Here is a 17,430-nt window from a genome sequence, read left to right on the forward strand (position 1 = left end):
GAGGGGGATATATGAAATATAGTAGACTTTTAAATCATTGCCTGTCTTTTAGAAGACTGCTTTGTGGTTTGTTTGATGCCATCGTTAGCTCACAAGAAATGCGTTTTTAGTCACTTATACTAGACTAAAAGATCCTCCTTTAAAATATGTTACATTTCCAGGGGTGCATGTTTTTTCCATTAAGATCTTAATGAAACCTCAAATTAAGGCAGCAAAATGAATATAAATTTGACAACTTCTTCCAGGTTGTTTGTAAGAGCTCCTTTGTTTTAATAGTTTTTGATATTTTTCTATTCAATTTGAGAATGTTTTTATTTACTATTCTGAAATAAAAAGTTATGCAAAATAAACATTTATAGCACTTTAGCTGTAGGCAAATATATGTATTTTGGATACAAATGAAATTTATAATTTCCCTTAAAACGTGAATTTCTTTTTTATGAGTTTCAAGTTGCAGCATTTGCATGTAGTTAAGAGTTTGCTTTTGGTATGTCACAGTTTCTATTCCTTCTTTATTCTTCACTAATAGGGTTTAGTTCTGTAAATTCATGTAGCCTCATGTGAGACAGTTTTAAAATAGTGTCTTTCTCTTTGATATCACAAGAGTGTGTTAGACAGTAAAGTGCCCAGGCTCCTGGCCGTTGTAGTCCGTTTAGACTTTCCCAGTATTTTGTGTCCTCTAGGTCATGCGTGCCCCAGCCGGCTGTTTATCCTTCAAAGCTCTAAATGTTCACCATCACTGCTCAGGGTTATCCTTTGATTTTGAAGGACTGCATGAAACATGAAAGAATTACACATGAACATACTTAGTTAACTGTAGAAATTTAAGAGAAACAAGCCAGTGAAGATTTTTAAGTTTTGACTTCAATATTACCAATGTGTATGTGGTGTAATGTAAATTGCTTTTAAAAAATACATATATGCACATAACAGATGGACAGGAAGTAGTTCATATCAAAATATCTTTCATACACTGTTGTTATATTATTAAAGGTTAAATGTAAAGAAAAATTAAATTTTATAATATCAAATTAGATTGAAAGTTTTAATTAGCACTCTCCAAGAGTACTTGATTATAGTATAAATAGTTCATATAAATTTTCTGGAGACAACTTCAAAATTTTATGATTTTTTGAATGGTAAGATTTATGTGGAGAGTCAATTTTTTTCCTACTAATTTTATGTAAGTCTGTTAGCCCTTTCAGAATTGTTTGTGCCAAAAGAGAGTAAGTTTATGTCGATTATTAATATTCGTCATTATTTAGCATAAAGTATTTCCAGTTCTTTCTCCAAGGCCTTATTTTAGAAAATAAAATTGAGAGTGAGAGAAAGCTTAAAAATCCTTAGAATGTTTAATCACAGGGAAAGAATATAAAGAAAATAATTTTACTGAAAACCCATTATACGTCCTGCACTTCTCAAGTTAATATTGTGTGTCACACTTAAATTGAAATACTCACTGTGCACTAATGTTTTCAGAAAGGAGTGAATTGGTGCTTCTATCTCATGTTAGTTCCTTCCGTGCTTGTGTCCGTTCCACCAAGGCACCAGCCCGCATCACTGCTTACCGTGTCATCCACATGTACACCACATACATCCCATCCTGTGCTACCTGGTAAAATTACCCAGCTGGAGATCATTGTCCTGTATGTTTTAAGAAGATGTCAGGGTTTTTTTTTTTTTTCCTATTTGCAGTTAAGTGGGGAGAAAAGACAGACAAGACAAATTCAATATGTTGATCTGACTGGATAACATAATGCAATGAAAGCAAAGGGAGAAAGAAGGGAACTTCAATAGCTGATATAAATATTTTTGAAATCCCAGAGATGTTTATATCTCTACACTTCTGTTGGCAGTAACTCGTATTCTGCTGTTTATTAAGCCTTTCCTCGGAAAAAATGACAGTTGAACTCCTGATTTTTAATTTAGCACCTTATTTGTTTATTTTAATGTTTGTTTTTATGTCTATTTTCTCATATTAATTTCTGTATTTGACTCAGTAAATATGTTGTTTTGCAATCATCATTATTTTTCCTGGTATGGTGAATGGAGGTTCCAGTCCATTTTTCTTTTATGTTTTGCCCAAAGTGAAACTAAATTTGCAGAGAAAATTGAGTATGAGGTTATTTATAAAACATGAAAGGGAGGAAAGAGGCAGAAGAGTCTATCAGGACCGTTAATATGTTTTGTTCTCATCTGTGGCCATGTAAAAAAATGAATTAGTCCACATAATCAACCCAGTTAAACCTGTTGGCACCAGTATAAATTAAGATAATTACTTTTATATCATTGTAGTATCAGTTTAATAAGTGAATAAAAAAGAGAGGGCCTCGAAACACCCAAAGGAATTCTGAGTTCATGTTCTCTAGTAGGATTTGTTGCAGCCTCTTTCCCAGAAGAAGACAGGATGAGAGCAAGAAAGAAAAAGTTAATATTAGAGTGCTTTCCTATATAAGAGTTGTGTCACCAGCCTGTAAATTTACGTGATTTACAAGGGTACCCCTTTCCTGTTTCATTCACGTATATATCATTTTTCAGTGTTTTCTTTCTGTCAAAAAAAGGGTGCTTTGCAATCCAAATACTCTGTGTCATTGTGGAAAAGCTCATACATAGTATGTCCCATGTATTAATAGAAAAGCCATTCTGCTTCAACCAAACATTCCTGGACACTGTCTTTTTAAAACAGGATAAAGGATAAATGGAGCCAAACTTAAAATTTCTCACTTTGGGTATAGCACATAGAAAATATTTTATTAATAACATTCTTTTCTTTCAATTATTTCTCTTTTTTATCCTTTGTTAGTCCTACATATACATGCACATATTCTTGTTTCTATTTTGCCCAGATATCCAAATCGTTCCGGACGTAGCTTGATGACAGAAATAACTTGATATGAATGTATTTATCCATGTGCTACACCCCCGTTCCAGAGCAACTGTGACCTGTAGTGGACAGCAAGTTATTTTGAGGGATGTAAACTCTTGATTCCTTATTAAACCTGATTTTCTGCTGAGGACATTGATTAAGGTTCTGTCAGAGGAAAAGAAGAAGAAATGATGAAATGTGAAAATAAAAGTGACAGTTCTTTACATAAATTAAGCATACTTTTACCATAAAATGCTTATATTCTCTGTGGGAGATAGCTTGTGTAAAAGGACACTGTATTTATGCTTTTTTTTTACTTCTGTGTTTCAAAATTGGATTATGTGTAACTTGTAGAAGCCTAACATATTTTAGCTTTTGGCATGGGCTTATTAGACTATAAGCTGAGAAGCGTATAGAGTATATCTTTGAGTGTCCAAAGACTTACTTAGATCTTACCGTTTTTCTGTTCTCTATGATTACAGGATGGTCATCTAGCCAGGTACCAATTATTTTAAAGTTTTTCTATAGGAATATGTTAGAGGAACCGTATAGTCTCTCAAGAAATGGCATACTCACTACTTACCACTTGATTTAAAAACAACAACAAAAATCACATGTAGTAATTTGCAGAGAGCTTTGAACTTGTCTTTGTGAAGCTTATTTCTACATTGTAGTATCATTGTTCCCAGATGGTAATTCTGGTAAAAGCACATACTCATACAATTACAAACACCTTTCAAAATTTTTTGGAATGATTTCTTCTTTCCAGTTCCTCCCGAGCCTCTGAAGACCCCTGAGGATTAAAAATGACCAGTGGTCCCACGGATGCTATTTATAGGAACTTGTCTGCTCAGTGATCACAGTTCAGTGATGAAGGGAAAAAAAAACTTGCAAGGAAGACATACATTGTAAAGTAACATAACAGAGGGCATCATAAACAGAAAGAACAATCTGATTCCAGTGACCCACGTAGCCGAAGAATGTGCACCTTCGTTGAGGTGGAGTATAGAGGGAGTCTTTTTTTCTGAGGTAGGTTAGTGCAGCTGTGGCAGACGAAACTGTGAAAAGGGAAACTGTGAAAAGGGAAACATTCATTTCTTTACAGAAATTTTAAAAAAAGTCTATGCCTTTATTCTATTCTCACTGGAAGTCTTACTGTGACTGTGTTGCCATTCTAGGCCTGAGTGTGATTTGTTCGGGAAGTGATATGAAGTATTTAGTAGATGTCAGTGCTGGAAAGAAGGAGCTTTTTCATATATAGCAATGTGCATTGCCGTGGATTTTGTTCAAAGAAGGAGACCAGTGGGATCAATCATGTAGCATCTGATACAGACTTTTATTTCTTCTTAGAGGAAAGATATCAAAACAGAAGCTTCAGAAAAAAGACACCTGAGAGACCATCTGAATTTTCATAGGATTTGGGAAAGTAGATTACCAAAGCACAATCTGATTTTTAAAAAATTAGGTGAAAGCTGTCAGCTTTGTAGATGAGCAGTAATGTTGCTTGGGTACAGTGATGTGAGAAACTGCCTCCCTGGGAGCTTTACTTTCTTTACCTAATGCAGTTGTTTTCAAACTTGAGCATACATCAGAATCCCCTGGAGGGTTTGCTTAAAAACATACTTTGATGGCCTTCAAACCCCATATGTTTGGTTTAGTTTGTCTGGGAAGGGACCTGATCAGTATTATTTGCCTGTAAATCTCAGAAGTTACTAAGTATTATTACTAGCCAGGGATAAGAATTTAGAAACCTACAGTCTTTAAGATAACCCTATAAGGTAGGCATTATTTTTTGTATTTTATATGTTAATAGTCTGAACTTTGAGAGGTTAATTTTAACCAAAAATCACATACCTAGTAAATGGCAGCATTGGGATTTAAATTGAAGTTTCCTCCTAACTCTAGAAACCTCTTTCCATCCCAGCATATTCTATGAAAGATAACGGGATAAAGTCAACTGAACGTAAGAAGATAGAAATCAGTGTGTGGTGGTGCTCACCTGTAACCCTAGCTACTTGGGAGGCTCAGGCAGAAGTATTTTAAGTATTGCAAGTTGGAGCCCAGCCCAGTAATTTAGGAAGATCCTGTGTGAAGATATCAAGCATGGGGGATGTAGCTCAGTAGGAAAGTGCTTGACTAGTATGTGTGAGGGCCTAGATTCAGTTCCCAAACCACACACACACACACGTGTGCATGCACACACACTAAAAAATATTGTTTTACATTGGAAATTATCCTGCAGAGCTGGAGCATCAGAGGTATAGCATTCATTGTATCCCATCGAGGCTGTGATCATTACCAGTGCACACTAAGCCAATTTTTCTGGTCTCTGAGTTACAGCAAGTAATTTATCTAAGGTGGTTGATAACAATTGCTATGACTTAAAAAAATTGCTCCGACTTAGGCATGATGGTACATGCCTATAATCTCAGCCTTGCGGGGCCGAATCAGGAGGACTGTCGTGAGTTCAAGGCCACCTGGGGCCTACATAGTGAGTTTAAGGCCAGCCTGAACTACGTAGCAAGACTGTCTCAAAAAACCAAACCAAATAAAATAAAATTTAAAAGTCTAAAGAGATCAGAAATAATAGGATTTGAAAGGATATGAAACATTAGTATTAGAGTTTATGAAATTTTTGGTGGAGAATAAATAGGAAAGCAAATCTTTTTTAATGAAAGTCATTGGAAACATCAACAGTTCTAAATGTATCCTCAGACTTAGAAAAAACAGAAGAGATTTATGTTAGAGAGGTTACCAGTTTTGATATCTGCCTTGGCTCTTTTCCCAAACAAAAATACATTATTTTCACAAATCCAAGAAGAAAAAGGACTGTAAGACTATTGAATATAACTTCAGTAGGTCATTAGATCTTTTCTAGGTTGTCTGACTCTACATAGCATTGTACTGAGGGCATTTTCAAAGTTCTCTAGCATCTCATTTTCGTATGTACTGTCTCCATTCACTGTATTGTGAGTCTCATGTCTTATATATCAAAATGAAACGATAGCCCATTTATTGTTGGAGCATGTTTCATGCTGACACTTTTGTTCCATTTAAAAATCTGCAGGGAAATGTTATCCATCTGAAAAGAAGTAACTTAGATTTCACCGATAAAAACTTCAAAAAGTGGTTTTGTTTTGTTTTGAGGTGGGGTCTTGTTATGTTGACCAAGGTGGCTTGAAGTCCTGGGCTCAAGGGCTGCACTGCTCAAGTGATGTCTCTTACCCGTCCTCAGGTCCTTAGTAGCCGCAACCATAGATGTACCCCTCTGCACCTAGCTAAGAATTTTGTTTTTATTGGTCTTACATAAGTTTTCTTGTCCAGATGTTGGAACTTTGACTAATGTCAATTTTGCTGCAGAACACAATCTCACACCACCATTTATTACAACCAAATGCATGTCCTTATTGTAGCATTTAATCACGAGGAAGAACTGAAAGGGAAATCAGTCTCTAGAGGACTGCCATTTCATCACAGTAATTTTTTTTTTAACTTTCCTTTTATTTTTTTAAGCAAAGTTAAACCACCTCCACAAATTTCACCCAGCAAATCCGTAGGCGGAGAATTTTGTGTGGCTGCTACATTTGGGACATCCAGGTCATGGTTTGCGAATAACGCGGGTCTGAAAAGGGAAAAAGGTATGTATTTTTTCTGAAGCTCAAACTTGCCATTTGTAATTTTTGCTTCATAATGAAAATCTTGTACCAAATAGTCTTTCTAGTTTTTACTAAAGGAAAAAATTTTCCCATTCAGTTAGCATGTCTGTCCTCAACTACTCAAACCTAGTGAAGAGGAGAAATTATCCTCACATAAGCATGAATTCCCCACTGACTGATGTTGTCTTGTTTTGTTTTGTTGATAACAGTGGCTAGGTGATCTCAATCTGATTAACTCTGTATCATTTCATTCTATAACTTGTACATTTTTACAAGCTAATTTCATACCTTTATCCTTGATGTATGGAGAGGAAAATCCTTGTTAAGCTCACTTTAGAGAGGAAGAATTTGAGATCAGGAAGTGTAACTAGCTTAGCTAAAAACTCTGTTCAGTACTGTAGATGATGAAATTAGTTTGAACATGTTTTCTCATGTTAAATCTTAAAGCACTAACAGCTGTGCTGTTTTTTAACATGCTAGAAAAGCCTGTCACTGAGAATTAAGTGAACTTTTGTTGTTACTATTGCTCCTTTGAGTTGATAAAGTTATTAAGTTTTTAATCCTTGGTTTAATTGCTGCAGTTGATACCGATAATGTTTGTATCATCAGTGTTTTAGTATATGGTTCCTTATTGTCTGTGTATGGAAGAGAAAGCCTACGTTCGCTGAGGAAGTGTGTAATTTTGAATGTTAGGACCTTTCATTACTATTTTAGTATTATTAAATTAGGTCACAGATTGAGTTGCCACTAGAGAGTACTTTTGGTGAGTTCCACGGCCTGTATTGTTCTTGGCAGAACGGCTTTGCTTTACACTTAATACTGCCAGACACCAGCCCTTTCTCTTGTTATTGCCATTCAGTGAGCCTCTCTGTAGTAACAGGATCTCAGGAACAACAGGTTCCTTACCTAAGTGGCGTAGAATACTATAAAGTATGTAAGCCTTCCATTTCCTTATCCCATCTTCATGTTTTTGTTACCTCCTTAGGTTTAGTGATGCTATCGAAAGGACTTTTGTTACTAGTTAAAACCTTCTGTGAAGCTCGATTTCAAATGCTTCTCCCTTCTGTTCTAATTACCCTTTTAACTTGCTCCTCCTTTATGTTCCACTCGCTGGTCATTAGCCATTTTCTCAAATCAGCTGTAATTGATTCTCCTGACACAGAGATAAGATGACCCGCCCAGCATTCATGAGTGATTTTTTTAAAGTGCCCCTTGGTTTACTGTAAAACCTGAGCTCGAGCACTAAACCTGTTTTGCCAGTGAGTACATGTGTATTTCTTATAAAGTCATTTGATTAGATCCATATTTACCACCTGACTTCTCAAAGTATAGCTGACCTTCACTTACGATGGGAGCCAGTGATTCAGTTGAGAGAAAAGAGGTTGAGTGAGGAGGATTCATGTGTGTATGTTTTTAAAACACTTTATCTCTTCTAGCACTTTCAGGTTCACAGCAAAATTGAGACAAATGTACAGAGAAATCCCCTCTACCTCCTCTACCAGCACATGTATCGCTTTCTTCATTATTAACGTCCTCATTAGAGTGGTAGTTTTATTTCAGATGATGAGCTTATATTGCACACATCATGTATTTTTATTTGTTTTGATCCAATAATCAAGGATTTAAATCTATGTTTTCTGAGAAAAAGTAGCTGAGGTGTTAGACTGATGGAGGTGTGCAGATAGCCTCTCTCTCGTGTAGTTTAGTTTGTCTGTCCAGTGCATGGATTGCTGCTTTTTGGTTAGTCCTTCCTTGTTCCCTCTGATATCATTCATTTTCCATAACTGGGACAAATTACATGGTAGACAAGTGGAAAAGTGTAGAATATTGTCAACCACAGTAGGATTTTGAGCATACATATATTATTCTTGAAGTAGTTGCGTATTATTTGAAAATACTACGATAGCATAGAGATTTTCACTTTCATTAGCATCTACTTAATAGGAAGCAACCTTTAGCCAAGGATTAGGCACAATCTGACAAAGGTCCCGCCTTTTCATTTCATGATAAATACCTTCATCACGCCTTTTCATTTCCTCTCAGCAGCCTGAGGAGCAGAGTGACAAAGTCAATAATTTGTAAAGAAAATAAAAACAAAAATAAAAAAGAAAGAAAGAAAATATCTTGTTATGTTGTTTTCTATGGCATCACCACCCACTCAGATACTGTTTCTCTGTTTGTAGATCAGTCCAAACAGGTTGTCGTTGAATCTCTCTACATTATCAGTTGCTATGGCACCTTGGTGGAGCACATGATGGAGCCCCGACCCCTCAGCACCGCCCCCAAGATTAGTGATGACACTCCACTGGAAATGGTGACATCCCCTCGAGCCAGCTGGACGCTGGTTAGGTAGGGTCTTCTTTTTCATTTGTTTGTTTTCTTTCTTTTTAGAAATAGCTTTATTGAAGTCTGGATGATTAAAAATGTCCAATTTGATAGTTTTGGCAAATGCTTAAAACTCTGAAATTATCACAGTTAATATGATAAATACCTTCATCACGCCTAAACGTTGGTTTGCAACCATTGCAATCTTTTCTTTTGCCCCTCTTTGTCACAGAATTATGTACAAATGGAATCATGTATGTGCACTGTTTTTGTCTGGCTTCTTTCATGTAGCAAAATGACATAGTTTATTGCTTTATCATTTGACATATAATTTACATGCAATGAAACTCAACCACTGTGACTTCATACTAGTATACCCACTGCTCGAGCAGTCTTCTCCCCAAATGAAGCCCTATACCAGTCCCTCTCCATCTTCCCCTAACCCTTCAGCTGTAATCACCCACCAGTTTACATTCTGTCTCTGCTGTAGTACTTACATAATAACGGAATTGTATAATATGCTACCTTTTGTGCCTGGCTTCTTTCACTCAGTATTGTTTTCAGAAGGCCCATCTGTGTTGTTGCTATGTATCAGAACTTAATTACTTTTCATAACCAAGTGATACTCCTTTATATGGGTATACCACATTTTGTTTATCTGTTCATTAGCAGGTGGACATTTCCACTTTTTAACTATCATTAATGATGTTGCTATGAACTTCGATGTACAAAGTTTGACATTCGTGCATTTTTGTCTTAGGCATATATATTACGGAATTCTCTCTGCATGTTTGTATTATCTTTTCTTGGACTTGTGCTTCCTCATTTGTAGTCTCATGCTCACTGAATATAGAGAGTAGCATTGAAATTTCCATTGAGGGGAATAGAAACTAATATAAATAGATTTGAAGGTTTCCTTTCAAGTGATTCTCCAAGATACAATGGTTAAGCACTGTAGAAATGTTTATTAAGAATCAAAGGCCATCTCAAAAGTGCATGATGATCAGAATCTCAGAATAATATATCGCAGAAAGAGAGAAATGAAACGTGGACTAAAATCTGCTCAATACAGTGCATTGTCCAGGAGACAAAAAATTGCTTCTGACGTGTATGGAAGGAAACAGACAAAAATGGATATGAAAATGATCCCTCTCCTTTTGACATTTTAAAATATTCTTGTATTGATTTTTGGAGGCTCCAGCATTCTTTACTACTACTTTACTGTGCTGGACTGATCTGATCAATATCTGATTTATCAAGCTTAGATAGAACTGGGCAGATCTAATTAAAGTTACTGAGTATCATTGTTGAAATGGTGGCTTCTTTTGGAAATCAGATGCTAATTAGATGTGTACTATATCATCCATTTACACAGCTGTGTTTTATTTTTACCATTTTTTACCTGCCTCATTTCATTTTAAAAATATACACATATTCTTTGAACAGAGAAGTCTAACACTAGTTTAAAAATTACATAAATAGAACTACGTAGCTGTTGCATTTGAATTCTATACTTTGTAGTCCATCTTTTCAACATCTTATCTATCTAATAGGAGACTATTGCTATTAAGATAATATTGACTCCGTGTGTTCATTGTATGACGCATGGCCACTTTTTATTGTTTTTTAAAATAGATGACCTTGTGTTTCAGCACATTTGTTTTAATGATTACAAGTTCATTTTAATGAACAGAAAATAGTGTGAGTTTTTATCAGTGTCTATAAGTGATGACAGTTGTGCTGATTTGCCTCCCATCTATGAAACTTTAAATATTAACATTCTTCTGCTGATTTCATAGAACACCTCAATGGAATGAATTGCAACCACCATTTAACGCAAACCACCCTCTTCTCCTCGCTGCAGATGCAGTACAGTATTATCAATTCCTGCTTGCTGGTGGTAAGTTCTGATCGTTTTTTCTTCTGTATGGGCTTTTCAGATTTTGTCTTCAAAAAGTGCGAACTTTTAAAGCATACGTGCACATTACCATTGGTGTACAGGCCGTCATCTTTGGATAATCTGACTGAGACAGTGAAGATACTTAATAAAACTATAATCCATACCTTATGGCATATAAAATGTATCTCTGATGAGAACACATAAGTTGTTGGGGAATATTTGATGGGCTCAAAAAAGAAAAAAAAAACTTCATAACTCAGAACTACTGGGATATACTAAACCATTTCATAAAGCTTTGGATCTGTCTCTCAGAGGCAAAAAAAATTCAGCACCTTTTTTCACTGTGAAAACTGCCAGCAGATTTTTCTTTTTGTAGAATTCTACTTGCAATAATGAAGTAATGATTTCAACTCATTGCATATCCCTCCTGCGTTATTGGGCTTCTAACCCAGGGCCTCAAGCGTGGAGCAGGTGATCTACCACCGAGCTGCTCTTCTGTGTACTTGCTTTTGTATCTGAAGCATAACATTTGTAGAGACTGAACAGGGTTCATTAAAGATAGGTCCATAGCACCCCACCTTTTTTTCCATGGGAGGCATGAAAACACAATTTAATATTTATTATCCAGTTTGTGTTCGTAGAATTAAAAATTCTTTACAATTATAATTCAATTTTTTAGAATGGACTGAATCCTAATTCATCTTGATGGCTTTTGAGTACTGCATGTTTTTAAGAAGCTTCCCAGAAATCAACATTGACATGTTTTTAATAGAGTTTTCTTGTATTCAACTTATTATGTTGCCTAGTATATTATAAAGTATGAATTAAAATAGAACTAGAAATATTTTATTTCATTTTCGTAATGTGTTACATATTATGCTAGAATCTGAAAAACATTATGGGCTTTGGTCTATGGTTATGAAGCTCCACAGCTATAATAAATAGTTGGCAGTCTTGCACCATGCTTAACCTAGCGCTTCTTGTAGTACATGTTCATCAAGTGCCTACTGTGTGTCAGGCACTTGAAATCCTAGGCATGTAATGTGTTGCTTCTGTACCCAGTTCACTTTCACGTTTGGGAGATGGACCTTTAATAAATATGGGTAGGGAGCTACAGGAGCAGTGCTGTGACTTCCCAAAGGCATCACAGAGTGGTAAGATGTCAGTGCTTTTTAAATTTGTTCAAGAAGCAGAGTATATAAGTATATAGAAATTCTTAGTTTCTGGGTTTTTAAAGCATAGTTAACTTACATATGCACTGAGAAAACCATGACATAATACAAGATATTAAAAAATCATTAGTGCTTTCTCTGTTACCTTTCAAAAGTGGCAAAAATAGCTAATTATTGAATTAAACACAGTCGACCCAGTTTATATTGTTGTTGTTATTTTGGTACCTCCTCTGTCTATTTAGTAGAGAAACAATAAGTTCAAATTATTTAAGAAGATATTAAGCAAAAAAATCCTCCATTCTTAATATTTTTTCTAATGAGTAAAGTGGTTCATATTACTTGATTTTAAGTAGCTTTACTCTATGGACAAAAATCCCTAGGTACATAGTTTAAGAACCCCTGCTGTCAGTCGTATGAAGCCATCAGATATTGTCACCACTAGAGTCAGATTTTATTTGCTTTAATTAATTCAGTAGTTTGGAGGTGCAGGGCACTAGAGGCCCGGGCCGAGGCCTTCCGTATGCTAAGTATCCAACAACTGAACTGCATTCCTGACCCTACTGAATTCCATTTTAGCTGCCTCCTGGGGCAGCAGTGCAGCAGGAGAGTCAGAGGAAGGGATTGGAAGCTGGGTGATCCCTGAACAAGAAGGGAGCTTTAATTACGAGAAAGAATTCGATCGAGAGTCCTGGATATGCCCGTACATTATATAACTGAAGCTTTAAGTAATGCAGATGTGGACATTTGGGTCAGAGGAATAATTGCCTGGAATACCATTGGTTAAAGCTGTACTTTAGCTGCTGATCTGCAAGTTCTGACATCAATCAGAAGACTTCATTATTGTGTAGCTTTCTTTTCTCGTTCCCTCATTGAAAAGTGTTCATTTGAAAAGGTATTCTACTTTTTTTTGTTCGTTTGTTTGTTTCTGGTACCGGGAATCGAACTCACAACCTTGCGCTTGCCAGGCAGGTGCTGTGCCGCTGAGCTAAATCTCCAGCCTAGGTATTCTACTTCTTAAAAACAAGTAGGGTAGACCTGATATTAAAGTTCTCTCTTTCTTTTTTTCTTAGCCATCCTTATTTAAAATTATCTCATGACTAGGAATGTCACTCACTGGTAGAATGCTTGCCTAGCATGCCCAAAACAAAGAAAGAAAGAAAGAAAATTAAAAAAAAAAAAAGAAAGAAAGTACATCACATATTAATTCCCAACCTGAAGACCTTGATAAATACCTTTTAAAAATTACTTTTATGTTGCAGAACTCTCATGTAGGCTTTACAAATGTTGCATGCATTTTCTATTCTTGTATTTGAATGTTGGATGAAATGAAGCCAACTTTTACAAACTCCGGAAATTATAATAATAGTAGACAAAGAATGATGTAAATGGAAATAGGAAAGAGACTTTGTCTCAGGGAGAAGAGAGTAGGCGAGCAGGATGTTTAACAAGGAATCCCCACTCCCATCCCAGTCCTGTAATCATAATAAATACGCTATTAGTTGATAAACAGAGTTCTGCATATGAGGCAAAAGGTTGGCTGGTGGGAGAAAGAAAAGGGAAAAGTATCCCAAAACACCAAAGACTTTCCACCTACCTTTAAAGTGAAATCTGTAAAAAACTCCAAATTCTATATTCTTAACAAAAGCAGCTAACTATTCCTTTGTATGAGAGTTGAGTAGGATGACCAAAAGTGAGAATTACTGATACTTGTCCAGTAGGTTTTTGTTAAATTAGATCATAGTGGGATGGCTCTTATAGAAATCACAGTAGTCGGGCATGGTGGCACACACCTGTAATCCCAGCACTTGGGAGGGTGAGGCAGGAGGATTGCTGTGAGTTCGAGGCTAGCCTGAACTGCATAGTGAAACTCTGTCTCAAAAAAACAACAACAACAAAAAAAAACAAAAAAAAGAAAAGGAAAGAGATCATAAATAGAGGCAGAGATGATACAAAATTGCTACTTTTAATAAAATAAAAAGTGTAGTATCTACAATTTCTGTATGTCTCAACCTAGTTGATTAGGTAGTTTATATATGAAAACTAAATGCATGGATGGTATTTTGGTGTTTAACTCAGTAAAGGTGAAAGTCAAGAATCTATAGTCCAAGTTCCCCTTGGATATAAAATTTTAGTAGAATAGTTTTTAAAAAGATTCATGGTTTTTATGTCAACACTATATTTTACTTTGAAAATAAAAGTTACATACTATAATTACCTTTTTTAATAAAGGCATTTTACTGTAGTGTATTCCATTGCCAAAACAAAGCTAAAACCTTTGAACAGACTAATAAATATCAATCAGTTTTGAATGTGAACCCAAAGTAGATAATAATTTTTTCTTTAGTTTGCTCTCAATCTTCCAAATTGTAAATTAAAAGCAGAACTTACTGAGTTGACTTGGGAAAACTTTATTTAGAAGGAAAATATACTATTTCTCTTCCTTTTCTTTCAGGTAATTTGGCCACAGTAGTATTTTTAAGTTGCTGACATTAACAAGTTTTAGCGGAGTAGGTGTCAGACTTTGGACTTTATCCAAAATAATCACTAGATACGGGATCCCATGTGAATCTATGGTTCACAGAAGAAATCATAAGCGAGGTTAGAAGTTATTTTGTTTCTTTTCTTTTTTTTTTTTTTTTGGTACTGGGAATTGAACTCAGGACCCTGTGCTTGCCAGACATGTACTGTGCCACTGAGTTATATCCCCTAGCCTCTAGAAATTATTTTGAATTGAGTGAAGTTGATACTTGATACCAGAATATATGCATATCTTAGAATATTACACTTCTATTTCTTATTTTTTATTTTTTGGTCTTTTTGAGACAGGGTCTTGCTATGTAGTTCAGGCTGGCCTTGAGCTCACTTTGTAGCCCAGGCTGGTCTTTGAACTTGGAATAGTCCTCTTGCCTCAGCCTCCCAAGTGCTGGGATTACAGGCATGTGCCACTATGCCCAGCACAGAACATTACACTTTTAAACAGTAGATATAGCACTTTGACTCTCAAGGAAATTGTGCCAAATGCCATCACAAAATTATGGGAACAGATTAGTGGTGACCAAGGGTTTAGGTACAGGGTGGGAAAGAGAGGGAGGAATGTGCCTTTTCAAGATAGAAATTTGTGGTGATGGAGCGATTTCATATCTGGACTGTGGTGCAGGTTATACAGATTGACACATGCGATAAAACGGAATCAACCCCTCACATGATACGGATTTGTTTGTAAAGCTATATAGAAAAGTGCTGCCATCTGAGTGAAGTTTTTGAATTCTATCAGTGGCAGTTTCCTAGTTCTGCAAAAGATGATGGGGACACAGAATATCACTATACTATTTATGCCTCTGTAATCATTTCCAAATAAAAATTTAAAAAATAAAAATTGTGAGATGACATTACACCAGGACTTAACACCTATTTCCGAACTAACTGACCATTTTAGATGAGAGAATGGTCTGGAATCCATGGCCTCAGCTTTCACACTGAGAAACAAGAAAAAGTGGAACAAGTTAAAGCAAAACCAGGAAAATAAATAATAAAGATCGGAGCGCAAATTGATGAAACTGAAAATATAAAGATAATACAGAAAACCAATGAAACAATAGTGTGGCTTTCTTCCATTTGGGATTTGTGGTATTTGTGGATCTGTGTGTTTATAGTTTTCTTCAAATTTGACAATTTTCATTAAGTTCTACTTTCAAATATTTTTTTCTGTCTTTCTCCATCTTTTGACTCCAGTTATGCTGACCACTGGATAATTGCCTTCCTCATTGAATTAGTGTTCATTTTCTCTCAGTCTGACTTTCCTCCCTGTTTTTGTATCATTTTTAATTCTTTTTTTTTTTTTTTTGAGGCAGGGTCTTGCTCTGTACCCCATGCTGTCCTCGAACTCCCAGGTATCCTCCTGCCTCAGCCTCCCAAGTGCTGGGATTATAGGAGTATACCACCATGCCCAACCCTAATTCTTTATTTTTAAATATACTGATTCTTATATGCTTTGCTCACATCTTCCCTTTCCAATATTTTGTCTCTAGAAGTTCTACTTGGGTCCTTTTTAATAACTTCTGTTTCATTTCTCACTATATACACATATAGTGCAAATTTATATATATATAATATATATATATTTTTTTTGACATGTGAGATATGGATTCTTAGCAAACATGGCATGTTAAGTAGCAGATAAGAAGTAAAAACAATTGGTTTAGAAGAAATGATTACAGAGAGTGGTATCAGGAACACAAATAGAATTATTATTTTGTTGTTGTCTTTTTGAGACTGGGTTTTGCTGTGTAGTTCAGGCTGGCCTTGAACTCACTTGGTAGCCCAGGCTGGCCTCGAACTCTCTCTGTGATCCTCCTACCTCAGCTTCCCGAATGCTGGGATTACAGTTAAAATTATTCATTCTAAAAAGCCAAACTAGAACATGACTTTGAAATAGTTTTGTTACTTTTAAAAAATCGTATTTTTATGCTAAAAAGTGCTAAGAGCCAAGGTTGGTGGTACACACCTGTAATCCCAGGACTTGGAGGCTGAGGCAGGTGAATCCCTGGTTGAACTGTTTTGGATAATTTAGCAACTTGGCAAGAGCCTGTCTCAAAAAGAAAGAAAGGGCTTGGGGCCATAGCTCAGTGCAGAGGCCTTGGGTTCCGTCCCTAGAACTGGGGATTATGGCTGATAAATCTCTTGGGGTGGTTCTTTTTCATGGCTGGGCTGCTTATTTATTTGACTGCCTTTTAAAAGTTTTATTACTTTCCTTGTCCTTGAATGCCACTGGTGTTTTTATTTTATTCTTTAAATATAGTGAAGTAGTATCAGGTTAATAACCCTAGTTATTGCAGGCTGATCAGGCCCACAATCTCCCAAACGAGTGGAAGGCGAAGGCTTAAATAAATGAGACAAATGAAATGATTTCAGGGCTCCAGGAGAGTCTATCTCTCTTAAAATATTTAAGATTCTCTTGGTTAAGTTGCCAGCTTTCCTGGGCAACCTGTATTAATTAGTTTTTCAAACCAATCAGGGGGATACTGAAGAAAATGTAGGAGTCTGAGCAGGACTTGGAAATCCATTTAAGGACTACTGCAGGTAATACTTCATGTTAATTTAGGAGGACTGTGTTATCTCCAGGAAGGCCTTCACTGCAGGAGTGAGATGTCTGTAGCTACAGCCTCCTTATATATAGATAATTGGGGTTGGAGCCAAATGTCCTCAGCAGTGGCCTTATCTAGTAGTTTGAAGCATCCCAACTTCACAGGCCAATATAGGTCTTAGCGGGGACCAGTGACTCATAGAGGTTCATTTACTATGAGTCCACTGCCCATCAAAGGACAAGGGCCTAAGCTTTGGACAGCTCCCAAGTAAACATGGAAAGGCAACTGGGTAAAATTAAACCCTGCTCAGAGCTGCTTTATAGTGGTCTCCATCAAAGTAGGTTGTACTTTAAAAGTAATGTTGAATTTTTCCTATATATAGAAGTACTGAAACACAAATCAGCAATGATTGAAGATGAACCTTAGG

At 36.1% G+C, this 17,430-nt stretch overlaps 1 protein-coding gene across 1 annotated transcript in view; it reads left to right on the forward strand.

Annotated features, from left to right (window-relative positions):
- Positions 1 to 17,430, forward strand: part of Bcas3 (breast carcinoma amplified sequence 3) — a gene marked incomplete in the record, with an annotated part of 520,369 nt that overhangs the window by 221,190 nt on the left and 281,749 nt on the right. The window contains 3 exon segments of the mRNA XM_013519304.1: positions 6,380 to 6,504; positions 8,706 to 8,871; positions 10,647 to 10,747. Coding sequence (XP_013374758.1) covers positions 6,380 to 6,504; positions 8,706 to 8,871; positions 10,647 to 10,747 — 392 coding nt within the window.

Source organism: Chinchilla lanigera, unplaced genomic scaffold (genome assembly GCF_000276665.1).
Source record: "Chinchilla lanigera isolate Chin_1 unplaced genomic scaffold, ChiLan1.0 scaffold00050, whole genome shotgun sequence".
Classification (NCBI taxonomy): domain Eukaryota; kingdom Metazoa; phylum Chordata; class Mammalia; order Rodentia; family Chinchillidae; genus Chinchilla; species Chinchilla lanigera.